The 26,604-nt window shown below is 35.7% G+C and overlaps 3 protein-coding genes and 1 long non-coding RNA gene across 4 annotated transcripts; 1 reads left to right on the plus strand and 3 right to left on the minus strand.

Annotated features, from left to right (window-relative positions):
- Positions 1-1,210: 1,210 nt before the first annotated feature.
- LOC124435690 lies at positions 1,211-4,461 on the minus strand. The gene is made up of 3 exons (XR_006945120.1): positions 4,376-4,461; positions 1,471-1,554; positions 1,211-1,406 (listed from the first exon to the last, which is right to left on the minus strand). It is a non-coding gene; the product is annotated as an uncharacterized LOC124435690 (long non-coding RNA).
- LOC124435689 lies at positions 1,261-4,633 on the plus strand. Its single transcript, XM_046985657.1, has 5 exons — positions 1,261-1,322; positions 2,544-2,645; positions 3,382-3,504; positions 3,590-3,706; positions 4,422-4,633. Exons 2-5 carry the CDS (start codon positions 2,552-2,554, stop codon positions 4,436-4,438), a joined length of 351 nt encoding a protein of 116 aa, XP_046841613.1. The 5' UTR covers positions 1,261-1,322; positions 2,544-2,551; the 3' UTR covers positions 4,439-4,633.
- Positions 4,634-5,455: 822 nt separating this feature from the next.
- On the minus strand, positions 5,456-22,538 carry LOC124434193 (membrane-associated guanylate kinase, WW and PDZ domain-containing protein 1-like). The gene is given in 26 exon segments (XM_046984072.1): positions 5,456-5,912; positions 6,214-6,349; positions 6,650-6,889; positions 6,953-7,060; positions 7,174-7,299; positions 7,688-7,728; positions 7,999-8,257; positions 8,260-8,498; positions 8,921-9,121; positions 9,547-9,698; positions 10,502-10,716; positions 10,799-10,839; positions 11,389-11,736; positions 12,041-12,379; positions 12,524-12,652; positions 12,655-12,752; positions 12,912-13,052; positions 14,964-15,021; positions 16,853-16,935; positions 17,466-17,611; positions 17,614-17,850; positions 18,024-18,097; positions 19,725-19,841; positions 20,261-20,509; positions 20,512-20,693; positions 22,410-22,538. Coding segments are annotated over 25 exon segments (3,900 nt in total). The 5' UTR covers positions 20,567-20,693; positions 22,410-22,538; the 3' UTR covers positions 5,456-5,844.
- LOC124435687 (kelch-like protein 12) lies at positions 22,112-26,596 on the minus strand. The gene is given in 9 exon segments (XM_046985655.1): positions 22,112-22,741; positions 22,942-23,088; positions 23,151-23,408; positions 23,534-23,712; positions 23,714-23,718; positions 24,794-25,015; positions 25,121-25,270; positions 25,339-25,556; positions 25,681-26,596. Coding segments are annotated over 9 exon segments (1,698 nt in total). The 5' UTR covers positions 26,033-26,596; the 3' UTR covers positions 22,112-22,574.
- Positions 26,597-26,604: the final 8 nt, after the last annotated feature.

Here is a 26,604-nt window from a genome sequence, read left to right on the forward strand (position 1 = left end):
TCTATTAATAACTTTTCCTCAAAACTTAAATTAGTGCCTAGAGTCAACTGTAATGACATACAGCAATCCAATGTGGGAGACATTTATTTAAGTGAAAACGTTTAGTTAAAAAATATCGAATCCACTAATAGTTCGATATCACATAATCACAATACATTTTTTCGAATTCAAACGAAACTTGGCTTTATGTTTCATATTTATACACGAATAGGTAAAATCTACATATATAATACTGGTATTACTAATTCAATATGAAAATAGTTCTTTAAAGTCTTAATTTCTCAACAGCAAAATTTCTCCATGATAAAATTTTGCGAAAACGCCTAAGTGTAAATCGAGGTTTAAATAATAGTGAAGACGAAAGCGGCATGAGATTGCTGTTTTTCGAAGTGACACAAAGGAAACAGAACTTGCGGTTAAAATAAAGTACTTCATTAAAACGTTATTAAAGCCTTTTCATCGCGAGAATGCAAGTTTTGGAATAACATAAATAATTACTAAGGCAAAGTTGAAAAGTCGATATAACTGCAAAACATAATGAATTTATAATCTGTGTAAAAAAAGCGAAAATATATTGAAAACGTGGTGTGAAATTTAGGGTTAGGATTTTCAAAGAATAACAAAACTCCACGCTTCTGGATTACTTCCTATGATTGCTGTTTAGAACTTTTGGAGTTCTACGCAACATTGTTGAAGAGCAACAATTCATCAAATTCAAAAGATTTTTCGCCGTTGATGGAACACAAACACGTATGCGATGACGTAGGACAGCTGCTACACAAGTTCGTCTCAATCCCCCAACGTACACAACGTTCTATTCAATGGTAATACGAAAATAGTCTTCTAAACCTAATCCCAAGAATTATGCAGAAATTCTCGCGAAAAGCAGAAAAAAATTTCCTTTGAAAGGTGCACTTTCCATTGCACAAGCGTGCACTGATTATACATTAATAAATTAAGATTTTAAAGAATTTACGTCAGAATTTAATATATTTATCTTTTGATCGCCACATACCGTGCAATTAACGGGTTTGAGTCCAATTGATTCAAGACATTTCAAAGGCAGTTCGAAATGCGTTGGCCGCCAACAATAGCACGGTCCGTTGTTTGTAATTAAAGCAAATGTAGGCGGCATGCGGCTAACATGTTGTTTCAATTGACAATTATATTCAATTCATCCCAGCAGCGATGTATAAAATAGGAGTGCAGATTGAGCATCTTTCACTAGTTTATTAACTTTGAATCACGGAGGACGAAGAGGAAAATATTTACAGCGCAAATTCACTCAAGCTCAAATAGATTCATATTCGTAAGATCTCAAGGTAAGACCGTTATTTAGTACAATAATAAATTATATTTTTTCGCCACTTGTATCATGAAAAAAAAAACCAACTCAACTCGAGATCCTAACAGATAAAAAACCTGGTTATCAATAGGTTTTACACAAAAAATTCTCAGCAAAGTTCCTACCATTTATTACGTTTCGTCTTTGTTGTCCATTTTCATATTCTTGCTTCCATCAATGTTTGTATTTTCCAACTATGTTGTCTCAAACTATAAAAAGATGTTGATATAAAATTTTAAAATTAGAAGACACGAAAAAAGTTGAGCGAAAACGACAAGAAATGATAAAGAAGAACGGCGCGTGGTGTTTGTTGTGTGAAATAGTTTTTAACCGTGTTGAGTTTTTGGTGCAAAAGCCGAAAATAAAACTAGTTTTAAAGTTTTCAGAAATTTTATGATGTTATTTTGAAAAATCAACAACGATATATAAAATAAAACATAGCATATAGCAAATTGCCATGATAACTGTTACCACATGACATTTGATAATAAACAGAAAAACTCAGATTTTAATACATCGAAAACAGCAAGCGTTCCAGTTTATATTATACAGCTCACTGCATCATTTATAACTAAATTCAAAATTAGAACTTTCTCAATGAAAGAAAATCTATATTTAAAGTAAATAAAGATTCAAGTCTCGCGGCAAATAAAATGAAAGTCAGTAAGGGGATGTAGCTGTGAGATACATTTCCAATGAACTAAAATTACTTTGGCCACAAAACACCCCGACTCAAATTCAATACAAGGTTTGACACATAAGGTGTTAATTTAAGAAACAATAGTACATAATTAAATGGAGAGACATGAAAAATATTTCAAAAATATGATTTATAAAATTTAAAACAAAAGATAAAATTCCACATTATCTTTTGTTTTAAATACGTACGGTGCATGTAAAGTTCGACGTTTGAACTAAGCCTTAGTGATAAAAACCAAGGATTGTCGAAACAGAAAATAGTGTTCACTATTGTTCACATAGTGTTCATTTTGACAACCTTAGCAGTAGTCACGTGACTCTGAAAATGACTCCCGCTAAGGTTGTCGAAACGTCAGTCAACAACAACAAAAACAGTCCTTCTCAGGACTATACTAACCTGGACGATCTACATCTACAAACATGTAACGATACACCCGGGTTCAAACCATTTAATTTATAACGCAAAATGTAACATATTAATTATTTCATCTTTAAACAGAAAACAAGATGATAGGAAAAAGTGCAACGCTTTTGTTGCTCGTGTGTTTAGCTGGAATTCATGGATTTTACGTTAAAGAAAACGACAAAGATATTAGCAAAGGTAAACATAAAATGCAGGACAAGTGGGGGCCACAAGACGAGCAAGGACGACCTTTTACTTGTCTTGCTGTTCACTGATGGTAAAAACAATTGATTTCTAAAGAAATGAATAATGCTAATGTTCAATATTTGCATAAGACTAAACCTGCATGCAGGCTATGCTACCGGATGTGATACCCCCCTCCCCCCCCCGTGCTTTATAAAATACAATAGTAAGGCAAGACCAAATCTGCAGGCTGGCTAGAGTACTGAGTGTGAGAGGCCTTAAGAAATACAATTAGAATAGTATTTCTAATTAGAAGCAAACATGGAAATTTAAGCAGCTAGACACAAAATTAAAAGAAGGACCACGGCTATTTTAAAGAAAATTTCTTTTTTTCATCCCTAATCCATCTTGCAATAATAAAGAAATACTTAAGGCAGTGTAGGGAACATTTAGGGTACCCACTTCGCAAGTATGTAGAAAAAGAGAGAGGGTGTGTATACAGAAAGAGGGGGCTAAAAGAAATCATTAAGCAATCATAATCAATTGAAAATTGTTTTCAAACATAAAAGATGAATATTTCCCCAGGTTGGAGGTGCACTCAGCAAGGGGGTAGTGCAAAGTAGCCAAATATTGCACATTTGTGTACAAAATGAAGGGCGGGGTTAAAATGAGAGAATTTTGAGTTTGCACCAAATGGACAACTCCTTTACATCTCTTAGGAATAACCACTGACAAAACTGATATACTTTAGATTTTGAGAAACGACACATATTTGGAGGAAATGAATGTTTGACAAACTCGGACTGCCAATCAATATTTGAAACATGCCTTATAAAACCATCAACAGGACTTGGTACATGCACAGTAATGATTGGTTAGTATGTAATGTTTTCAGTCAGGAGTGCAAAAATACGCCTTAACTTTCGCAAACAATGTGCTTCATGGTGGTGCATTTTTAGAAATGGAGAAAAAGTCACTATCAAAGCTTGGACGTGCCTGTGACAGCCATCGAGAATGCTTGAAATCTGATGTGTTTGCAGTATGTTTGAGAAGAACATGTGTGGATATACCACTTGGTAATCAAAATAAACAATTCTTTTCACACAACTACATTAATAGGGGAATTAACATTTATGATTCCAATTTTAATGATTATGATTCCCTAATCTAATGCGACATTCTTATAGATTAAAAAGTCTAACATAAGATCACATCACACAGGAGTACATAAGAATTTGACTTTCCCATCACAACACTCGTGATGAAAACTGATGAATATGAGAACAGAGTTTCAGACATTTTCCAACGTTGATTTGGCCTTGTTCAGACAATGGTAGATTTATTGCTTCAATAATCTTTGCTAGACATTAGGCAGAAACTATCAACAGTAAAATGCTACTGGTTCGGCAGAATAAAAAAATGATTAATTTCGTTTTCATCTAAGTGCTTTTAATGCACAAAAAAAAGGGTGACATAGCATAAAAGGCAACCAAAACTACACAGCACCAGTTAGTTTGAACACCAGACAAGTCCAGACTCGACTCATTTCATGAAACAACAAATGCAATATTGCTTTTAATACTGCGAGGCATATCGCGGTTAGCAATCACATAAAACACCTCACAAATTTCGCGAAAACAGTGAATAGTGTAAGGTACAAAACTTCAAATTTACGTACAACAGCAGTACAACTAGATCTTCTGAAAAGCAGTATTAACTCGCTCAAACGCAAAATAAACTCTTACCATAGTAGTATAAGTCTTGAAAATCCAATTCCCTTTCTTGTAATAGGTAGCCGCCGTACATGAAGTCGGACCAAAAAATTAGTCTCCACGTGTCTTTCAACTTTCAACATGCTTTTCCTGCCCGAACTCAAATTGGATCGCTCAAAAGTATGATGGATTCTTGAGCGATTGTAATTAGAGGATGTGTAAATAAAATATTTAGAAAATGATCGATTATCGATTATGTGAAAATTAAATGGAATTAATTGAGAATATGAACATCGGTTGAGAGAAATTTTATTGTATTAAGCTGTACTTGCTCGTGTTTTTTCATACCTCGGCCCGTTAGTCTGGTTTCTAACAGTTTATTAAAATTTCCACCAACATTTTTACGTGTTTTAAATTTAAGCAGTTTATAGAAGACTTTAATGTCAATTAAGTTAGTGTAGATGGGTTCGAATGGTTCGAATGCACAAACAGCCTCAAGGATGGCGTGACCGTTAGAGTGTTTCCCATCAAACAGTTAAAAATGCACGGTCTTAACACACTCGAAATATAAATACAGGTATCAGAGAATTCCAACTGCATAATATTGCAATGCTCCAGGGACCCAAAAACCTCTTTCGCCTTTCAGAAACAACACAATAAAACTTTAATCTTCTCACTCTTCAACCTCAATCAAAATTTTAAGCTACAAAAACCATATCTTCAACTTTAAGATACACTTACATCAAAAGCCTAGAGACGTTTTCTCCTTTGCTACCGTAAGTAGTAACTGAAAATATTAACAAAATTGGAAATACTTTTGCTATGGCTCAACTTTTTGTTTATAAAAAGTTAGGCCCCGATTCAGGCGCCAATGCACAATGGCGTTGACTACCAGAGGCAAGGGCAATATATTTTCTGACAGGGATTACGAAATAGCTCTTCAAAAAAACAATCAAAGACGAAATTTTTTCAACTATATTTACTGCATAATATTTGTTATTACAGAAATTTAATAGCTAAAAAACGAAGGCTGAAATCACTATTTAAAGTAAAAGCCCAGTGGCCATCAATTGGCGATTATTCAAACCATCGAAACAAGAGATACCACAAGGATCAATCCAAAAAATATATGAATTAAAATTGTATAATGATTAAAACAATACTCCGTTAATATATATATCTTCATATAACATACATGCGTGCAACAATTTTCATTTTTATATCCGACGTATTGTCCGAGAAAAACTCTCATTGATATTAATCATCCCTAGTTATCCCTACATCATGAATCGAAGAATGCAATACACTTCACATAAAATTTTTTAAAGAAATTAAACACGATCTTTCACGAAATCTAGCGTCGAGTTTAAAATTGCCAAAACTCAATAATCCATGTATAAGAATATTGAAATTGGATGATTTATCAAGCTGTTGACAATCCAATTTGTTGATGTTTCAATAAAATTTCAGCTTACTTGTGCCAGCAATATGAAGGGGCTCTCTTAATAGTAGAATCTTTGCTGTCGACGGACTCCGGTATTGCTGGATCCACCGTTTGGTAATGTATTACCTGAAACAAGAAACACTTCGATATCAAAAGAGCAATTTAAAAATATCTCCCAGCCAACCAATTCACATCAAATAACACATTGTTAGTCTAAAGCAAAAGCAGTTTAGCATATTTACTCAATGGAATGAAGTCTCCAACGCTTTTCACATTTATGAAACATCGCCGTGTGTAAACAAACAAACATAAAATACGGTTCTTCTTTTACAAAATTACCTTCCTTCCCCCCACCCCACCCCCCCGAATGCAATTCTGTAAGGGCAAACAAGATTTTTGTTAGGCTATGCCAATACTCGATACGTACTCATGTAGCTTTGTTTTCCAGAACGCCTCACAACAACTTCGAGCGTGTTTCCACCATGTTTGATGGCATCAATGGCGTCACTATGATTCATATTGAACGTAGGCTGGCCATTGATCTCAATAAGTTCATCTCCAACCTGAAACAATTCAAGTGACAAATGAAATCAATAGCAACATAATCAAAGTAACAATTACAATGTAATTATATTTGTATAAGAATATACATGTAGTTAGTTATTTCGCGTTTATCTCTTAGAACCTTTGTATTTAACCATATCGTTTGCAAATGAATTCAAGTTTAAAAAGTGCAAATTCAAATCATCATGTTTTGAATAAATGTGTGCATGTGTGATTTCACCCCATGTTACCAAAGCACAAAGAATAAATGCTGATTTTGTAATAATGATGAGAGAACGTCAAATAACAAAACAACTTACCATCAATCGGCCATCTCTATGTGCTGTTCCACCATCAGCCATTCGCAACACAAATAAAGGAATTCCCAAATCCAGACCACCGCGTAAGCTGAATCCATAGCCCTGTTGACCTCGTTTCAACTGGACCGATATCGTCTCATCTTCGCCGCGACTGTTAACGCGATCCATTGTACCGTTTGTACTAAAGCTACGTCGGGGAGCTGGAACTGGCTTGTAGTTGGGTTGTTGCTGGGCAACCGACTACATAGAAAAAATAAAGTCAATACACGCCTGAAGATAATATAAGAGAGTAATAGACAATACTTTAATTTGGTTCACATTCATCTCCGAGTTAGGGCGTTTTGGCTTTGGCATAATAGGAGGCTTTTCTCCTCTGTTTTTCCTGTCTCCACTACCATAATCGTAGCCATTCTAGAAAAAAAGGGTGGAAATACATCACTCCAGATTCACTGAACTATTACACATGCATATTTGTCTTTTGTAATCGTACAACACAATGTGTAAGAAATTGTTTTGTATTTTACCTGAGCAAGGGGTTTGAATTCACCAAATTTGTTTTGAGATCCTTTGTCTTGCAATACGCCCATACTTCCACTACGATAGTTACGGCCGCTATCGGGTTCGTCGTACCCGTACACATCTCCGGTACTCTAATCAAACAGAAAAAACATTATTGATAAAATTAAGAATAAAAAAACAACAACATGGCAGTCGAAGAAACCAGCATCACAATCAAAGTCAAAGGAATAGATATGTACTGTAGGTGATTCCAAATTGAAGATGTTTTATAAATAACAGTTTTAGTGTAAAACAGAAACATCAGCTTTCCCTCCTTTTGAGCACAATCAACATAATTATAAAATATGAGGAAAATTCATTTCCATTGATAGAAGTAATTTCTATTCCAAGTTTTAAATCATGGATGACTTTTTGCCTCTATCCAACACAATAGTCATGGCTACTTTCATTTGTCTACTCCCCCCGTCTTTATTCGACAAATTTAAGTAGGAATAGATTTAAACTCAATTTCCACCTCACCTTTCTGGTGGGACGATCCCGAGGATTGTCAGGCTCTTTATCTAAAAAGAAAATGTGCTTCAGTTGTCGTTGACTTCAACGAAAACAAATAAAACAAAAACAGATATTTTGCTTTTGGCATTGATGTAATATTTAGCTCGTCATCGCTTAAAGAAGTTTTGAGTACATTTAAGTAAATAAAACATCCCAGTTCTAGCTTATTTTTAAAAATACAGTGAACACACCTACAATTGTCTTCATAAATCGGTAAAATTATATTAACATTTCCTTTAAAGATGAATAGTAGTTCCGAGAACGGATCTGCGACTTACCAGTTTGGGAAATAATTTTCAAAGTGAGACTAGTTCCAGACGTCTTTATCATGCTCACAATATCACTATGATTCATGCCAATAATTTTAAGCCCATTCACTGCCACAATACGATCACCGACACGCAACTGACCGCAACGATAAGCTGGACTGCCATCTATAATACGACCAATAGTTGATCCAATGCTATTCTCGGTAGACAAGATCACAAAACCAAAGCCTTCCTCTTCGCGCCTTTCTACCAGGACATCTTTTTGGTTTGTCATGTCGATGTTGTCATCCACACGCTGTGACAACTGTCCTTCACTATTGTGGTGGCTGACGTCATAATACCGGGGTTTGTTGACAGCCGGTGCACTACGGGCTGAGGATAGACCGTCACTGATGTACCCGCCGGCAAGGTTCCCTGCAGATCTTGAAAACGCATTGAATTCTGACTAATCTCAGAGAGTTGAGAGGCCTGGGACACACTGCGACGCAAAGAACCGACTGGAGTGGATCCTAGGGAATATAAATGATGAAAAGATGACATCAAGTAAACCGAAGTGGTTACTTTGAACCATATTCATAAGTAGACCATGCTAATTTAGTATCATAATTTACCCGTTCAACCGTTCGAATATGACTTATTTATCGTCAATTAAACACTGTGCACAAATTAAATAGAACAAGATGTCTATCAAGCGTTTACTTAAGCGAATAGCAAAATATTCGTGGCAATGAAATCGTATATTTATCTTTATATTATGCCGACCACGCTTCATTTTATGTGTCATTCGTGACACTCGCGCGTGAAAAGACACAAGAAAGATTTTGATTGGTTCAAGAACTTCGTGCATGGCGCATGTATTTGTGCAATCTCGCGACATGACCGGAAAACGTATTTCAAAACATGAATGAATACACAAGATCGTCCATCTTACTTCCTGATTGGACGCCAGTTTTCCATCTTCGTATTGTTAGTTTCACTTTATTATTTGCAGCAGCTGAACTCAACAGGCTTATAGCTTGACGATGTGTCGATCCAACCACACTTGTATCATTTATGGACAATATTTCATCACCACGACGTAATCGACCGTCCTTGTGAGCTGAACTCTTTGGGACAATCTTCCCACAGAGATCTACAATAACATATCCAAGACTTAGTCAATTCATTCATATAGTCAAGCTTTCTCCGCAAAAACAAAATGTTTCTAATGAAGTGAAGAACGACAACGTTAGTGGGCTGGTTATTCAACTGAACAGTAAACAGCTTCAGACGTTGATTGGCTGTCATAAATTTCACAGTGTATGCATGTTGCAAGTGTGTGGATGTTTCCAGTGTATGCAAGTAATCTTTATTTTGGCTTAAATGTCTAGGTTATACTTAACATTGATAAAAGCAAAAATGGCGTCTGATATGTATTGTACAGTAAGCGATACACAAAATACAAATTTGAAGGAAATTCTAAAACACCCCATTATCACATGTAAAGCAATACCCCTCATTGTCACATTATGTACAGCAGTACCCAAATGATATTCAATCAAACTGCACATCAAAAACAAGCCCTAACCTGTGATCCTTCTTCATCTCCTCCGATCACACGAAATCCAAAACCACTCTCACCACGCTTCAGCAACAACGTCATTTCCAGATAATCATCACCAGTCCCCATTGATCCTCCGCCAATACTAATATTGTCTGCACCATTCGCCCTGAAAGAACATAAATAGAATGAGATTTGAGATTTCGCACAGGTCTATTAGCAAAATATGGTGCAATTTTCATATGGAAAATTCCCAACTTAACACTTTATCCAAAGCCATTATCAGAGAATCAGAAATTGATATCTCATGAAAGGATTATTATTATACACACATGATAATCATACAGCTTAGGCGAGACATGAACTCGCATCTTCGGGACAAGTCAACGTGTAAAGCAATCAAATAAACAATTGGAGGCGATGAACATCAAGTTGGAAAAATATTCTCACCGCGATAGCAGTCTTCACGACACCCGCACACACATACTTCAAATCACTTGAAAGACACATGTTCTTCACGTGCGTATTACCGTGTCAGAAATCAGAATTTTTTAAGACGAACACTTTCGTCGTTAGTATTATTACTTAAGCAAATGAACGGTATTATATTATGCAAAATTACTAAAATATTATAATAAAAGAGATGCTATATATTGCATTATTAATTATATATTAGGCTGTTTTTATACGTTTTGTCATACATTGTAATATTGACTGCATATTTCAATAATTAGGCGGCAGCAAAACTGAAGTTATAAATTAAACTTATATTACTATATTGCTAATTAAAGTATATATTGCTATGTTACTATATAACCGAATATATGACTATATTACAACGCCGGTTGTATTTAAGCAACGCCATAAATTTTTCATGTGATTTTACAAAGATGGTCTTTGTCGAGTAAAACACCTTAAAAAAATAGCAGAAAACTTACTGCGCATTTTCCAATCGATCATTAAGTTACATACCTTAATTGCGAGGCGACAGCACGTTTCAATGATTGATAACTGGTCGAATCACCAGAACTTGAAACTCTTGCCTGTCGAGATGGACGCTGGAGAGAACCTGTTTCATAATTCTTCGTAGGCTGTCCTTCCGTTGCCATGGTCACGTTCGTATTGTACTGCGACGATTTCATTGGCGGAGTGGACTGGGCACGAGGTGCTCGCGCTTTTGTAGGCTCCTAAATTTTTATATTACAAAAGGAAATACTTCTAAATTTATATCGGTGGAGAAAAAAGGCAAATTCCTCTAGGCAAGCTTACCAAAGATCGTCTATTAGGAATTGGACTTGATTCCTCAGGCACTAAACATCGAAATTATGAATTTGATTAGACTAAGCGAGGAAGAGAACATAGACAAAATATTACAAAAGAAGATGCGATCATAAACCAGGCTGGAATCGTATTCTAAATATAAATAGTAAAGCCCAGCATAAAATGTGTAGAACAGCCATAAAAAGAAAACGAAAATAATATATATTTATTACAAAATGTTAACAGCTGACGTTTGGTCTTTATCATAAGCCATTCTCAAAGCAATTTGCGATGTGAGTTAATATGAATTAATTATATATTAATTATATATAACGATTTAACTCACTTCGCAAATTGCTTTGAGAATGCCTTATGATAAAGACCAAACGTCAGCTGTCAACATTTTGTAATAAATATATATTATTTTCTTTTTCTTTTTATGGCTGTTTTACGCATTTTATGCTGGGCTTTACCACTAAAGAATATGAGATGAACAATTAAACGCACAAATGCCTTACGCATCAAAAAAATAAAACGCTTTTGAACGTGAAGTTTGAAATGACAATCGCGAAGTTGCAATTTATTTACACGTGACATACCTCCTCGTTGAACAATGATCGCAGCTTCCGTGTCACGTGGACATGACTTCAACATATTCACAACCTCATTGTGGGAATATCTTTGTACATTAAATCCGTTGATCTCGATTAACAAATCGCCTTCTTGCAAATCCTGACAACGACCGGCATCCATGATCTGCTTAATGCGTTGTCCTTGGTGGCTGTCTGCGATCGTGAACCCAAATCCGTTCGAGCCTTTGACTACGTGGACATTTAACGTCTCCCTCGCAACTCGAGGAGCTTGAGACGATGACACGCGCTGAGTTGATGTCCTGGGGAGAGTTGACGATTGAAGTGGAACGTTATCAACTTGATCATAGTATTTATCTAAAAAAAAGTACAGTACATGTCATGTACACAGTAAACATTTGCATCAAAACCACTTCAGAAATGAAACATGCTTTTCGGAGTTTGCACATGCTTATGAAACTCTTAAAAATCTCCAAAAATACTTAAACGAGCGGGATTTTGATCACATAATAATAATGAATATTAAAATATTATACTCTTTAGATTTATTTGCTGTATTTCATTGTACTTCGAAGCAAAATCAGTGCTAACTCAGAATTGAAGGGTTTGCAACGATAATTTAATTTGTAATTTACAAATAATAAACATTTTCATAACCTACCATTGCTTGATTGGTTGGACCATTCGCGCTTTGGTTCATTAAACGCAGAATTCCCACTTGGAACAAACGAATTGACCTTGTTGTATTTATTTATCTGTAAAGTATCTTTGTATTGACCATTTCCAAATTTACCATTTGTGTATCCATCATCAATGGATGGAGGTGGTCTCATATCATCATGGTGATATTTTGGTACACCGTTACTGTGGACGCTTGCATCGTCTGAGTCAAATGATAGAGGATGACCTCGTATCAAGTCCAGCTCCACCTCATCACCTTGTGACATCGACTGAAACATACCCACCACATATCTGTGATTATGACCCGCTAAGGACATTCCTAAACGTTTAAAAAATCAACCGAAAAAATACTTTTCATTGATGAAATCAAAGATGAAAATTCCCAAAACTTAACATAAAATATATATGCAAATAAGCGACACAAAATTGCATGGTAGTCCAGACATAAGAGTCAATAACATACCATTGACTTTAGTAAGTGTATCGCCAATCCTTATTTTACCATCAACACTTGCGGGACCTCCAGGTACAATACTTTTACTTGAGGGTTCATCAGGGTGATCACCACCAACAATGGTGAACCCAAATCCCTAAGACCCTTCTGCAACACAGTTGTAATTCTCTGTTCTTTTACATGATAGTTGTAGTAGTTTGGTCCCAGGTCATCCGTACCAAACCCAGCATTTTGCCATCTAGAAACCGATACGACAAAACAGTTCAAAGTCAACATGACGTAAAGACATTTTGACCAAACAGACATCGCTACAGTAGATGGTAAATAGCGAAAAACAAGGATTATAGTGCGAGGGACAATGAAGAACACTTCAAAATTTGATGAAGAGTTCTCATACCTTGCTGAAGGTTCAACGTCATCATTCTTTACCCTGGATGGCAACATGGATGGTGGTTCCTGATTCATGCTGTTTATTTTCTTATCACCTCGTTTATTGGACAATAAAGGGTTTTCAAATTGTGTCGTACGATTCACGTGACTAGAAAACGATGAAGATGAATACATATCGATTAAACAAAGGAATAACCCTAAAATAGATTACTAATATTTACACATGACATACGTATATAGATCAGTGGCGTAAGTTAGGGGGTAGCATTTCATACAAGGGAGGGGAGGGTGTTATAACGTGAAACTTCTTCATAAAACCTTAATAGCGATTAGCTTTGTTCATAGGGTTAGATTTTGTAAAAATGGTAATAACATTCACAATCGCCTCTTTCTTATTTCTACGAGTCCTTCTGGGACCCCCCTTTGCTTAAGTCACAGGGGTAACCATAGCAGAGTCCCTTCCTTTGCTACGTTACTGTCGTAGACATAGCAAAAAATATTCATGACCTTTCAGCCAATAGAGAAGCCAAGACCCTCCCCCTTTGTCTACGTTATTGACGTAGTCATAGCAGAAAAATATTCATGAGAAAAAAGCTGATTTATGTACACCCGTAATCAACAGTAGTTTTTACCATAACTAACTGCATTTGATCTGTTTACAGAACTGAATAGAAAATTGATTTCAACTTGTTTCTCCCCTTTTACATTTCTTTAGGTAACGCAAAAGTAAAAAAACTGTAATGACACGTCACATGCATCACAAAAACATATTAGTAGGTTCTCTACGTTGAATTCGTGGTACAAATAAAGCAAATGCTGTGCCTATAGAAGAAGAGCAAGTTTCAACCGCTGTAAGTTATTCTAAAAATGCTTATATAATCTGGTAACAAGATCATGCTGAATTGCATGGTTCAGCTAAATACGCCGCACGGAATCACACGACGCGTCGACGGGAATTAAGGTAAGCGTAAAAAAATTTATGTAATCAGTTACATAGTGTTTTTCTTTCAGGCAAGTGAATGCATATCGCTCCGCCCATAAGTTTAAAACTTAAAAGAACATATCAATAAGAACTAAAAGAGTTTTTGCACAAACGATGTTGAACGTTACAATATATTGATTTTAATTACTTCGCTACAAGAGACTGTTGAACACAATAGCTACCCACTGATGTAAAAATTTATTGTTGTTAACATATTTGCTCAGCACGTTATTCATCGTGTTAACGAGAATTTCACTGAGTTGTCCGCCCTCATCAACCGTGCGTCAAATATCAAATATGTTAGAAATTTGACTCGTGATTACTCCGAGATATAAAACTTAACAATATTCGACAAAAAAAAAGAAGAAATATTCGACAAACTTATTACTCACTTGGCAACGTTTTATATGTGACTTACAATTGTAAACTTGAAAAGAGGAGTGGACAATATTCACTCACACAACAAAAGCAGCAAATGTTGAGAAAAAGATTGAAGAACATTTCGATAGCTCGGAAAAAACGTTCAATCGATATGATTTTAAATTTCGGAAACTCAAAAGCAACAGGATTGTTATGAAAGTGTTTCCAATCTTAAATAGGGCTTGCTATAAATTATTTTACCAAATGATGCATTTTCAACTTAATCCCAGTAAACAACATTGCTTTGAACATACCCGCAAACGATTCCCGCGTAATAAAGGACATGGAAATGTGCGAAATAAACATGTATACAAAGTGAAATCAGTACATTATAGAGATACTGTTCATAAAAAAATATTCAAAATAAGTCGATGGGGTTAATCAACAAACAATAAAAGTTATTAATTGTCTACAATCAAACATTAAAAATGTGGTATTCCAATCAAACATCATCAACTTCACTGTGGCGAGCTGTAGATTTAAAGAGTGAAAACCACACGATCCATTCAAAAAGTAATTGTGCATTCAACTTAAGATAGATAAAACAGTCGATCGTTTAGTAAAAAGTTAGGAATTAACATAATGACGAGCCAATAGCAAATACCTTGCGTCGATCACAGATCTACAATGAAGTAACAAAGAAAGCGAAAAACTTACTCGATATAGTAGGTACCAAATTTAGGATCTTCAACCTTTTCCCAACCACGCGGCAGTTCTAAATGTCGAAAAAGAAGCGTTTAATACATAACACGTTCATGACCGAGCAATAAGAGTGAAAACACTTTGTGATACGGTACTTCGTAAAGGAGAGCTTTTATGTACAATATTATGTATACAAAATATGAGTGCTAATTATTAATAAATTAGCATGCAAGATAAAGGTCACATGCATATTTGCATAAACAATTAAACATGCACGCATACTTTCAGTTTTAGGAGCCTGGAGCCGAAGCTTTCAGTGATTGTTTATAAGAAAAAACATTCACATCTAAGGCAACATTCCAAAACTAACCGAGTCTACATCTTCCTCTATTGGTTACACAATAGATGAGACGAGCGACAACACATTTAGTTCCAAGTAATTGTTACGTAACAGCACCCACACAAAATGCTTTCAATGCAAAGTAAGCGGTATATACGGCAAAGTACAGTCGTATAGATGACAAAGGCGGAATTCCTCAAACTTGGAAATAAAAGCACGGCGAGCCAAAAACTGGGGCGGGCACAAAGACAAACAGGAGGGTGCAATACCCAACACTGGTAACACACTGCCTGCAAAATGACGGGATGTCTCATGAACGATTAGGGGTAAGGTAGAGGTCTTGGCGTGAGGTCTTGGAATGTAGGAAATATGATCTGAAAAGTACAGAGGATGTGTGCTGCTTGTAAGATGTGAGATGAAGAGGACAAAGAGCACATGACTTATGGATGTGAAGATGTAAGGAAAAGTGATGGATAGCGTGGATGGAAATGAACCGGAGACTGAGTATAAACTCGTGGGAGGAAAATAGGAAGTTAATCAGAGACCGCCTTGAATAGTAGGAGATCAGCTAATTACAAATGCTGTGGACTTTGTGTTCATTATCAGTAGCGTATCATGGAGTGTATAAAGAAGCTGTTGTATAAGAGATGGTATTAGACAGAACGAGAAAGTTATCGGCGAGAAATATGCCAGTGCCAGTGATGAGTTTGGTGTAAAGACAAGACTCAGAGTTGGACAACAGTTGTTCAAGCAAAAACGAGAAGACAAGAATGAAAGTAAGTAGAGCAGATGACGGTGGAGCAGATTGTAAGTTAGATCTGAGTGGTACTTGTGAGAAATGGATGATGAAATGTAAGTAGAACAGATGACGGTGGAGCAGATTGTAAGTTAGATCTGAGTGGTACTTGTGAGAAATGGATGATGGAAAATTAGAGTTGTGTGAATAAAATGCAGAAAATGTATTTATGGAAAATAGGCATAAGAGTGACTCCAAAGTTGGCGAGAAATTGTTTGCGGGAAATATAAAATTACCAGTTGAATAAATACAAGTGAGACTCAGTTAAGGCAAACGTTTAATGAAATAAAAACTTTTAAATAACGTTCAGCGAAGTTCAACGACGCCTGCCTCACATAATCAATTCAATTTCGAATGACGGAGGAAAGATAGTAACAGAGGGAAAAAAATTTACATTTGCATTCCTAAGAAGGTAGGGGTTTTTAAAATAAGCTGCAAGCAGAAAAATTTCCGACGGCTACATCACGTTCTAGAGCCGGCTGTTTGTCTTCAATCAAGTAAAGAAAAACATTTCCAAAACTCCCATTCAAAGCTACCAAATTTCTTGCTTTGATTCACCAATTCAAACTCATTTGAAAAACTCTGAGTAGGTTGTAAATAACGTGCATGCCCACAAAACATGTAGAACCTCGTTTTCTCAAACATTCCTACACAGTTTCTGATTAAATTCCTCAACTGCATCTGTGCATCACCTTATACATCTCAGCTGCTCATGTTTGTCAAAGCAAATCGAGTATAAAAATGTTTCTTCAAGCAGATTCAACTGACCTTCATCATCATAGTCATTATGATCATCATTTTGATCATCAGCAAGCCGTGGATCATGCCAGTGTGTTGTTCCAGTGTTGTGACTGAAAATATGAAACACAATGAAACACAAGTTTTCCCAATATGCACTGTGTATGTACACTTAAAATTATCAAAGTAAAATTTTTATTTTTTTTTCTGAGAGATTTCTTAAAACAGTTAATGTTTGTATCAGAGGTAGATCCGGGATTTTCTCCAGGCTGGGGGCAACAATTGAAAAATGTTGCAATAACACAACATTTGCTATAATTATTAACAAATCTGAGCTTGGAAAGAGGGTGCATTCTCTGCATCTCTCTCTGGATGAAGCCTTGTGTATACCTACTTTTTGAACTATAGTGATCATGATGCAGTCGAATGTACTCAAATATTGATAACCATGATAAGAATTCCTTTAATAGTAATGTGGCAAAAGCTTTTTGAGTGGTTTGGTAAACATGCAACTGGGAATGTAGTAAATTTAATGACTAATCGTTAAAATTTGGAATTTTGTTTGGTAAAACAGATTGACTTTTCCAATGCCTTCAACAAGCAACAATTGACAGAGAAGAGTTCTTTGAATGTATGTACTCACTCTATAAAATACATCTCATTATCTTCAGTGTATGCTATCTCCCAGTTGGCAGGCAATGGTCCAAGATTATCCATATGACCCATATGCAAGGCAGTATGGTATGATTTGCTAAGTTTACTTTGCTTATTTATCTTTGACATGTTGCCAGCACTTTCTATGCTGTTTGACCGAGATGGCCCACGAGAGGAAGTATCAGATCCTTGATCACCCGTTGATTATTTGGTGGAAATCTTGGTTTGCTTGGATCTTTGGAAGGCTTTGGTGTGCCATAATAATTGTCCTCAAAAACACCACTTTCAAGCAGCTCCCCATTTTCTTCCATTTCCCTGAACTGTTCAATTGTGACAAATATGTAGTCTTTTCCATGTTTTTCATTTCCACGTACCTAGTCGTACCTTTAGAAAACATAGCCAAACAGACTTTTTGAATATCATTATACATGTAAAATAGGTATTCTACCCTCTTAGAATAAAATGATAGTAGTGTAAAATATTTGGTATCACGTTGAGTATTTAGTGAATCTTCCCTTGAAATGTTTTAATTTAGTGTTTTACATACTTTATTACTGTAAAGTCCAAAATGAACCTCCCTTGAAAGCAACCCCCTGAAAAGTAGCTGCTTTTTGACATTTACTAAAGGAATGCAAAAGTAACAAAGAAATCACCCTCTATATAAATCTTATGGAGCTTTAATACATCGACACTTTAATCCAATCAGAACATTTTATGTACATTTGTGACAACTACCACAACCTTATACAACTTTAAATGCCCTTAAAAAATACTTTTAACACAGCGTCAACTAAGAGTCAGCCATTAAAAGTCAACTATGCTTAACAAAAACTTGCAACTGAGCACCCCTCCCAAAGTAGATGCCCCTTGAGGCCAATATTTTGAGACTCTATAGTATGTTATAACAACATTGATTGCTGATTGGACAAGTGTACTCTTTAATATACATTCTTGAAGTGCTATCACTGTTGTGATCTGATATTGTTATTATGATTATTGATATGTTGAAAAAAAACATTGTAGACATTTCTTACACAAAAATTACTACAGTTTATAGAGTTGATCAAGACAAGATGAACATAAATGACAAGAAGAGTTGTTATACTTAAAATTAATATTCAACATGTTTGATTCAACTGAGCTGCAATACTTGTCACCAAACATAATATGTAATGAATATTTGAACATCAACAATCTGCCACTTCTTGCATTGGTAAATATTCTAGCTCCAAAAGCATAATAATCTTTTAGTTTAACACTAGTTTGACGCTCATCCACTTTTTATCTTTTAGATCGTCCAATGCAGGCAAAATTCAACATACCAAACATGCTTTATTGTATCATAAAATATAAGTATTAAGAATTTGACCTCTCTTACACTCTTGTGGTCAAAGTAAATTTAGCTATCACAATATGTCAATGCTTTTACCTGCAAAACTTTGCAAAATTAAACACGCTTGTTAAACTGCGATGTATCTTATCCAGTCATGCATAATATATACGAAAAGGTTAACTTGTTCAACATTAATAGTATGAAATAACAGTAGTCATTACGTAGTAACAAGTCTTGAACAGAAGGTCTTTCTTTTGTGGAGTGTTAAAAAAAAAGCAGGTCAATAAACCAAGGCAATAAACCAAATTCCAATGTTATCGATTTATTATCTAAACCAATCCTTGCATAACGCGCCTTTTGATGAACATTTGCAATGTTGTTTATTAAAACACACAGTGCGACAGCAAACTATTTCTGACTGATAGAAAAGTTAATCCAACATAAACCTTAAAAATAGCAAATTTGCTGCTAAGATGTCAAGCTGCATTTAATTTTATTATTGTCCTTTCAGCGCATACATCTATCCTTAGAAGCAACGAACCACACGCTGGGGAAAAATTTTAAAGTCATAAATCTCAATCAGCAGGAACAGCACATTGTTTTTGTTTAAGGAATCTTCTCGTAAGCGTCAAAACGAAACAGAGAAGATAAATTTGTATTACGAATGGAATTCTTTTGAGATGGAAATTTGAGCTAACCAATGTAATGTGACGCCGACAACTAGATAGGCGTAAAATACGCATGGTTTCGAAAAGATATTTTAATCTTCTTATTTCACGCAGATTCCTGCTTTGTAATGCAGCAAATGGGTGTTAAATTCCCACACAGATTTTGTTTAAGGCCATATTACAGAAACCGTGACGGCCTACACCCTCTTAATGTACTATTAAATTCAAATAAAGCACAAGCACTTACATGGAACGGTGCGCTCGTATAGATTATCCCGAATTGTCTTTTGAAGATGAGAATCGACGCTGTTTTCCTCAAATCTTCCGGCCAGATATTCCTTTAGGTTGCTAGTAATGCCATAACCTTAAAAAGGACATTCAAACTCGTAAAAATACCCATCGAAAACTCGATTAATTTTACCAAATAAATTTCTTTAATTATGTAACGAAATCCTTGGGAAGGAATTGGAGACATCCGACATTATACATAAGAAAATCCAAATAGTTTCAGTTATTGAAAGAGAAACGATCACCAGTGGGAAAGACTTGGGCTAGAACTTTTTGGGATTATTTTTTAAAACACCTTTCAAACAAATTCGTTCGTCTGCATGTATAATACACACTTGTAAAATATACAACATACGTAAACAAACACAATGATCGTGTCTGAAATTGACTAATTCTGACAGAAAATTATTCAAATAGCAAAACAAAATTTACAACATTCGTCGACACAAGATTGTAATGAAATGATCCTGGTATATATTTTAAACAAAGACTCACCTGGCTTGACAACTTTCATCTCCAAAAGATCTCCAGTCTTTTTGATTAAGCTAACAACATCTGGCAGTGTGTATCCAGCGATCGCAACTTCGCTTACTTCTAAAATGATGTCGTTGACTTGAAGTTTGCCATGCTTGTATTTAACTTTATCCTGTTTAAAGCTGCCGATGCGAGCAAACTCGCCATTTTCCGCTCCGCCTTCGATACACACGTTGAAACTACCATTAGATGATTTGGCTACGACAACCTCCCTAAATTTTGCGACCAATGTCTTCCTTTACGTCCTAATGTTCCTCTTTTCGACATCGCGAGCCGACGACAATAAAGACTTATTAATCCACCTAGCGTACGAGTATATACAAGCGAGTTTCTTTTGCCACAAATTAATCTTTAACCACGTAAATTCTCCCGTAAACACAACCAAGTTTGTACTCTAAAAAATTGAAATTATGAGTTATTGATAAAACCATTTGGAATGTCAACGAACGAACTGGGCATGCGCTTTGCAACATTGATACTAAAGAGAATTGAATATTTCATCAAAACATAAATACATCCTGTTTCATTACAAAAAGGTACAAAAACCCAGAAACAGTTACAAAAAACACATAAACGACGAAGAAAAGAAGACAAAAAACTAAAAGAACATTCCCAAAGTATTTTTCAAAACAAAACAATAAATTACTGGTTATAACTTTCTCAATCAAAGCTAAATTCTCAGAACCGGTGATCGTCGGCGTCTTCGGTTGGTCAGCCTGCGTCGGTGTTTAGCATTCTTCGCATTGTTCAATGACGCCAATACCACAATACATTCAATAACGATGTTTTAAAGAGGAATTAGATTACCAATAGGAACTGCTGACTAAAGGATGACATCACTTTAATCGTGCAAATCATATAATAATTTTTTAGGTTGAAGAACAGACGAAGTGTCTAGAATTTAAAGATGAAGCAACAACAAGTCCTATGCATGAATCATATCAACTTTACTTTCTATTACAACTATTGCACACAAATTTTAATACACACACAAATTTTAAATATACTCATTACTTTTCAACTGATTGAATTGAGATGTTTCTCTATGAAAGTTAAAATATACTCATGTTTACTGTTTAGAGAAACAAAGAAATCCGGTACGGCTCCTCTATGCTTGCCCATATTAGGAAATGGTTTGGTCCCTGGAGAGTGTGAATGTCGCTAAAACAATTCTGGGCCAAAGGCCAAAGTATGTTTCCCACCATTATAGAGAAGAAAGCAGTTTACATGGACGTAGAACAAAGAATTTCGTTCCGCTCAAATTCAAGTGAAGTTATAATGTAAGCAGTAAAAAGGTATGGGGTTGGATAGGGACACGCTTCTTTTTCCTGGTTTTTGTTACGATTTTTTTCCGCTGAAACAAACACTGCTGACAAGCGAAGTGTTTTTGACTGTTCTAGTCTGAAAGATATAACTGAAAAAAAAACGTTACTTGTACTCTTTAAATTTAGACAGTTTGAAAAATGTCACCATGGATGTCGTCGTGGAAGATTTTGGTCTCTTCTAACGCGAAAGACGTAGCAACAAAAATTTCACCATACGACGACAATGAAAAAAGAAGGTACGTTTGAGAAGAAGAGCTTCAATTTTCAATGAAAATTTTAGTTTGAACGCGCGTTAACTAGAAAAACTTTGGCATGACAATTGTGAAAAGCTTTAGTTTGAAAAAACATGATATTCTTTCTGACAAGATGGGAAACCCTTATTCAGAGAGATGCGTACGAAAAAGCTGGAAAATATTCCCGCCAACTTGTTTTAACAGCACAGAAAATGTATTGCAGCGGTGAAACTAAAACAAAACCACAGACTAAATTAAATGTTTCATGCATTATATTAAAATAAAATGTTGAAATGGCGATTTAAATGGCGATAGAAACGACACGCTCAATGAAACGGCGTGAAAACGAGACGAAAAACAATATACATAGCGGTATATTGACAAATCTTAGCCTCCGCAGGATTCACTAGTCTGCTCGCAAACAGTCGTACTCCACAAAGCTCAGTAGAGCTGCAGGTAGAAAAACTGTGCGCTGCTATAAAAGGTCAGAGCTCAATGCATAGTCGTACAATAATCTTAACAAGTAAAATACTGAAAAAATATCTTAAATACCAAACATTTCGCCAACTGCGCTTCATACGAAAGAACTGGGACATTTTCGTCCATTATTAATCCACAGAATAGATCACCAATTAATCCAGTGCAGTGAAATTAAAGATTGAATCAAACACCCTGGGTCCAGGCCCCAGGGGTTGGTCAGCTTATCCGTCAATCCGATTAAGTTTCCTGCACAACCGAGACACCCATATCACAACGGCTAAGTTCAAATTTCGAAACTACTTCCCATTCCCCTAGAACATTGTTTAACTTCTCCATTGTATCTAGTAAGTTTGTACCATCATATCCACCAACTGCGTGTAGTTGGCCACAAAATACTGCCGTACCTAAGAAACAGACATGTATTTTAATGAACTATTCATAATGTTTTTGGCTATCATTGAACAAGCAACTCTTTTTCGTCATCGTCTCTCAAGCCAAAAAGTACATCGTTTAGTAACGAGTTTTTCAAATTCCTTGTGATGAATTACCATCAAGAAAATGGCTCTTCATTTATGTTCGACAATAATATTGACAGTAGTCTTACCTACATAACATCGCTTGCAATTCATATCTTTCAAAGACATCCAACGATCCGCACATGCGCTATAACACTCAGTAGATTTCAAATGATGCGTACCATCATAGCCACCGATAGTATAAAGCTGGCTATCCAAACCTGCAACACCCGCACCTAAAACCATAAAAGCTTCAGATTGTTCTGTCACTTATCTCAAACAAAATATAATCATCTACCGGAACGTGGAGTCAGCATAGGAGCAACTGATAACCAGTCACCAGTCCTTGGATCAAACCGCTCAACACTGTTCAATATAGTATTTCCATCATATCCCCCAAGGTAGTATAATGTATTATCAACATTCACAAGTCCTGCTCCCTCTCTTCCTGTGTTCGTCTCACCAACAGTTGTCCAACGATCAATGGTGGGGTCATAACATTCAACAGCTGTGTGTCGTACTGTACCATCAAACCCTCCTGCCACATAAATTTTACCTAAAAGAAACTAACAAGTTTCAAGAAACCCAATTCAGCATAAAACCCAGAATAGAAGAATTGAGAATCTGAAATGAGATAAAGGTTCCAACAATTCAAAAATGTAACACAATTATTTTAGTTACCATTTAAAATAGCAGCACCAGCAAGTCCTCGACGATGCCTCATAGGTACAGCATTTGTCCAACTTTGAGTGACAGTGTCAAAACATTCCACAGAATTAAGTCTTTGGGAACCATCATAACCACCAATTGCATAAACCTTTGTGCCAAGAGCTACTGAGCATAAATATCGCCTTCTTTTGCATGGGCTTTAAGAAAGATTAATTGAATGTATGAAAACTGAAGTAAGAAAGATACTTAAGTAAGATATTGGTACAGAAGAAATTGGAATAGCTACTGTTGGAATAAGTTCATGGTGTATAGCTACTGTTGGAATAAGTTCATGGTGTATAGCTACTGTTGGAATAAGTTCATGGTGTATAGCTACTGTTGGAATAAGTTCATGGTGTATAGCTACTGTTGGAATAAGTTCATGGTGTATAGCTACTGTTGGAATAAGTTCATGGGGTATAGCTACTGTTGGAATAAGTTCATGGTGTATAGCTACTGTTGGAATAAGTTCATGGTGTATAGCTACTGTTGGAATAAGTTCATGATGTATAGCTACTGTTGGAATAAGTTCATGGTGTATAGCTACTGTTGGAATAAGTTCATGGGGTATAGCTACTGTTGGAATAAGTTCATGATGTATAGCTACTGTTGGAATAAGTTCATGGGGTATAGCTACTGTTGGAATAAGTTCATGGTGTATAGCTACTGTTGGAATAAGTTCATGATGTATAGCTACTGTTGGAATAAATTCATGGTGTATAGCTACTGTTGGAATAAGTTCATGGTGTATAGCTACTGTTGGAATAAGTTCATGGGGTATAGCTACTGTTGGAATAAGTTCATGGTGTATAGCTACTGTTGGAATAAGTTCATGATGTATAGCTACTGGGCTACAGTTGGAATAAGTTCATTGGTAAATTGCTACTCTTGGAATAAGTTCATGCTGTTTTAGCTTTTGTTGTTCAATCACCTAAGGCTAAGAAGGATCCTAAGAATTGCATATCCGATCTTTTCTTCTTATTATTAATTGTTAAAGAGGTTATTGCAGAAGAAAACTAAGACATAATTAACTTTATACATTCATCAGAAGCTATTTGTTTCATTCAACTATCTTATAATTTCTATCAATAAACACATATGCTACCTAATGGCAACTAAAACATTTGATTGACATCAACAAAGAAATACAAAAAAAGAAAGGCATTGTTCAGTAAATCGTGGTGATATTCCCTACACAAAAACCTTTACAGAAATCTTGTTTTTTTTGCTTACCTGAACAATGATGGTTTGATCTGTTCGAGAATCATATTTTTCCACAATATCAACAGGCCTTTGAATGCTACCAAATCCTCCCAAAATATACATGACTTGACCAGTACCTAATCGTGCTTTAGACCTCTCATTTTGCAATTCACAACGACATTCAGGTCTGAGATGGAACTTTTTTGCTTCATCAACAAGATCTCGGCAGGCAAAACTTCGATGGATCAAAACCTATTAAAAGAAGCCAAGCTTGTGTTAAAAGTCATGCTAACAGTCATGCCAAAAAAAGCATGAACATGACTAAATATACACAGCAAAAAAGGCAAAGATAGCTACTTCGTTGTCAACAATGTCTGTGAGATAACGTGGAGTCAGCAATGACAGTCTGACATGCTCAAGTAAACTTGGTAAATACTCTTTACGATCATCAACATTATTCTTAACCCATTTCATTACAGCTTCAAATACAATTTCCTCTGAAGGAATCTGCAGTTGAAAAACATCATGTTACACACAACATTCACCGAGACATCGAATCTTGAAAAAATTCTCACCATGATGTTGTCATTTTGAATAAGTTCTTCAAGATCGTGACTTTCAAGTTGAAGAAACTCTTCACATTGTATGACATTGACAAAGTGCTTGTGAATGAATTGATTGGCAGCTTTTCTCAACGGTTCACAATGATGAATCTCAGCAAAATTCTTCACACCAAGGCAATTGGCAGGTTCTAGTTGGCTTTTCATGAACTCAGAGCAAACATTCTTTGCCCCTACAGAAATTTTCCCAGGTTTATTCTTTTGAAACTTGAAAGTAAAGGTGCTTTTTTGCAAATGAACGATTAACCTCTGTAAATCAATATGGTCAAGCTATTACAACTCCCGGGTTTGACTTACCGTTTAACTGAAGAAGGCAAGCGGCTGGCAATAATGCCTGCACATTAGTAACGCTAACTTTCAGGTTTTCTGTGTAAATAAAGTCAAGCAAAATCTCCATAGTTTCAGCTGACAAGCCTTTAATTTTTATTTTCTTTTCCACATCATAACTCTCGCTCAATCCATTGGTAAACATTGCAGCGAAGTAGTCACTGCAGGCAGCAAGGATGACTCGATGGATGGGAAAGTCTCGATTGTCCACATTTAAGACGGCATCACAAAACAAACCTCGCTTTCTTAGCAAGTTGATAGAGCTCAGAATCTGGGCTGAGTGCCCAGGTGTATGAGAATCTTGTAAATCGCCAAAACTCATGTTAAATTGTTATACCTCTCTATATAAGAATTCACATAACAAGCTGTTAAAAGTATAACAATAACAACCAATCTTATTTCTCAACGATCTTGCTATAATTTTTTAAAGTTCAGATAATAAAAATACAAAATCTTTATACTATAAACATCTCGGTTTAATTTATATATATATATATTATTTACAAAAACTCCATTTTAATACTGATCTCTAGTCGTTAACTGGAGTAAACTTTGTTACAATCACTGTGGTTACAATGCTTTGTTTTCTATAATTTCTAATTGTAATCAAAAAACAGGCGTGAAGTCATGAATGAAATGGTTGACTCATTTGTAGTTGTACAACGAGACGCCTGTCAGCTCAGGCTTCTCAAAAGCAGGGTTTTGCTACATTTGCGTGTCATAATACTTGCCAAATTGCATAACGACATTCACGGCAACGCAATTCAATTTGTGGCAATAATAAAGCTTGTGTTTTGTGGTCGTGAAACTCGAAGTCTCTGCAGTGCTGAAGAGAGAGGCATTATGTTATGATTGGTTCGAGCATTTCTTGCCCGTCACGCGTGATTTGGGCAA

The sequence above is a fragment of the Xenia sp. Carnegie-2017 genome, unplaced genomic scaffold, assembly GCF_021976095.1.
Source record: "Xenia sp. Carnegie-2017 unplaced genomic scaffold, XeniaSp_v1 HiC_scaffold_14, whole genome shotgun sequence".
NCBI lineage: Eukaryota > Metazoa > Cnidaria > Anthozoa > Malacalcyonacea > Xeniidae > Xenia > Xenia sp. Carnegie-2017.